At 42.9% G+C, this 2,009-nt stretch overlaps 1 protein-coding gene across 1 annotated transcript; it reads right to left on the bottom strand.

The window, feature by feature from the left end:
- Positions 1-468: 468 nt before the first annotated feature.
- LOC149180629 (uncharacterized) lies at positions 469-1,113 on the bottom strand. The gene has a single exon (XM_089413937.1). The coding sequence runs from the start codon at positions 1,111-1,113 to the stop codon at positions 469-471; it is 645 nt and encodes a 214-aa protein (XP_089270063.1).
- Between the last annotated feature and the right edge of the window lie 896 nt (positions 1,114-2,009).

The following is a 2,009-nucleotide window of genomic DNA, read 5'->3' as shown; positions in this document are numbered from 1 at the left end:
ACATACAATACATTTTTAAGGTGTCTAATGTCACCACTAGGTAATTTTACAGGAATATCACCATGTCCTTTGATCTCATGTCCACTATCATCTCCTAAATAGATTTTCGACCCACATGAAGTTTCTTCAAGAAATTCAAACCAATCCTTCTTACGAGTCATATGTGAGGATGCACCCGAGTCGACATACCATATGTCGTCCTCATCTTCCTTTGAAGCTGAAAGAGCACAATCAACTATAAATAGTCGAAGTTCGTGGCTATGATCCTCCTCTTCCTTAATGAAGTAACCCTTATGTTTTCTCTGTTTGTTTCTTCCTTCGTCTGCTGCCTCTTATAACAATCTCTAATCTCATGTCTAGGTTTCCACAGTAAAAACATTTCTTGATGGGAAAATTATTAGCAGACATACCTTTAAACGGTCTCTTTTGAAATGTGTTGGCTCCTCTCTGCTGCTGCTGCTGCGGTTGCTAATGCTGCTTCCCTTTAAACTGTCTCCTTTTTGCCATCAGAGCAAGGTCATTGCTCTGAGATTTCAAATTTTGTCGTTGCTCTTCTTCTTGTATCAGAATCCCTGTCAGATCTTCAAATGAATGGGATTTCTCCCTTGTTGAGAGCCCTGTGATAAATTTCTGGTAATCATCAATCATTCCATTCAACGTGATCGTGACCAGATCTGAATCAGGAACTTTCTCTCCGATATCTCCCAATCTGTCCTTCAAGTCTTTGACTCTCACAATGAATCCAACGGCGGATTCAATCTCCTCCATCTTCAATGAAAACAGCTTGCCTTTGAGTGACAAGACACGGTTTGAATTCTGCGATTGGTATAGGTTTTTAATGGTCGTCCAAATGTCAACGACCGATTTATAGTCTCTAATATGTGGGATAACATTTTCCTTGACAGACATTTTCAATATGACCTTTGCTTTTGCCTCCCTTTTATCCTGATCTTGTTCTTGTGTAGCTGATCCCGATCTCAACTCATTTCCTATCACGATCGACCACACATTTGCACTTTCAAGTAAAGTCTGCATCTTGAATTTCCAGTTGTTGAAATTTGATCCATCGAGTTTTCCAGACTCGTGGAGATACGATTCTAAACTGTTATTCATATTGACTTATACCAAATCCGAACCTCTGTTTTGCTGGAAAAAAAATTTGTACCTTCAATCCGCCACCACCGGGCAAGTCCGATCTGCTGCCACCGAATAGATCCGGAACTCCAATGCGCCACCACCGGGAAAATCTGATCTGCTGCCACTGAACAAATCTAGAACTCTAATGCGCCACCACTGGGCAAGTCTGATCTGTTGCCACCGAGTAGATCAGGAACTTCACTACGCCACCACCAGGCAAGTCCAATCTGCTACCACCGAGTAGATCAGGAACTCCAATACGCCACCACTGGGCTACTCCAATCTGTTGCCACCGAATAGATCTAATAATTCAAAGTGCCGCCATCAGGCAACTCTGATCTGCAAAAATTGCAGATTTTTCAAAGAGAAAGAGGTTGGCGCTCCTTCAACAGCGAAATGTCCGCGCCAGAAACAAAATCAACGCGTCTCCCGAAATTGGCGAGATTAATCCTTGATTTTCCATGCCAATTGTACTTTCTGGCACGCTGGCGCGCTTATCACCCTCAAAACCATGCCAAGTGGCGCGTCTGTTCCTTAATAAACCACGCCAGCTACTGCTTCTACTAAAAAATGGCGCGACTGTTCGCGAAGATTCCGCGCCAACACTTTCTTGCGCTCAGAGATGATCAGTCATCTGAGACCTGTCTTCAGGTGTTACTACAGTCCACCTGATCCTACAAATGTCGCCACTACAGTTCTGTAATCAATGATGCATCGTAAAAAAAAAATTAAGGCTATCGCTACTCTGAGCTCTGATACCAAGATAAAAATTAGACTTGAATTAAAAAGAAGGAGTTGCAGCTCACAGGTGAGTACTGCACCTGGAGACTGCACTCAGACAAAGAGACTCTCTCCGTTCACTCTACTATCCA

The sequence above is a fragment of the Pinus tabuliformis genome, chromosome 3_2 (genome assembly GCF_031772625.1).
Source record: "Pinus tabuliformis cultivar Carrire ecotype Pingquan chromosome 3_2, CPIR1, whole genome shotgun sequence".
In the NCBI taxonomy this organism is placed as follows: domain Eukaryota; kingdom Viridiplantae; phylum Streptophyta; class Pinopsida; order Pinales; family Pinaceae; genus Pinus; species Pinus tabuliformis.
This window is presented reverse-complemented; position numbering and strand designations above follow the sequence as displayed.

What these genes read in the sequence shown, in the direction of transcription:
- LOC149180629 (XM_089413937.1), bottom strand. Translation starts at nt 1,113, where the DNA reads ATGAATAACAGTTTAGAATCGTATCTCCACGAGTCTGGAAAACTCGAT.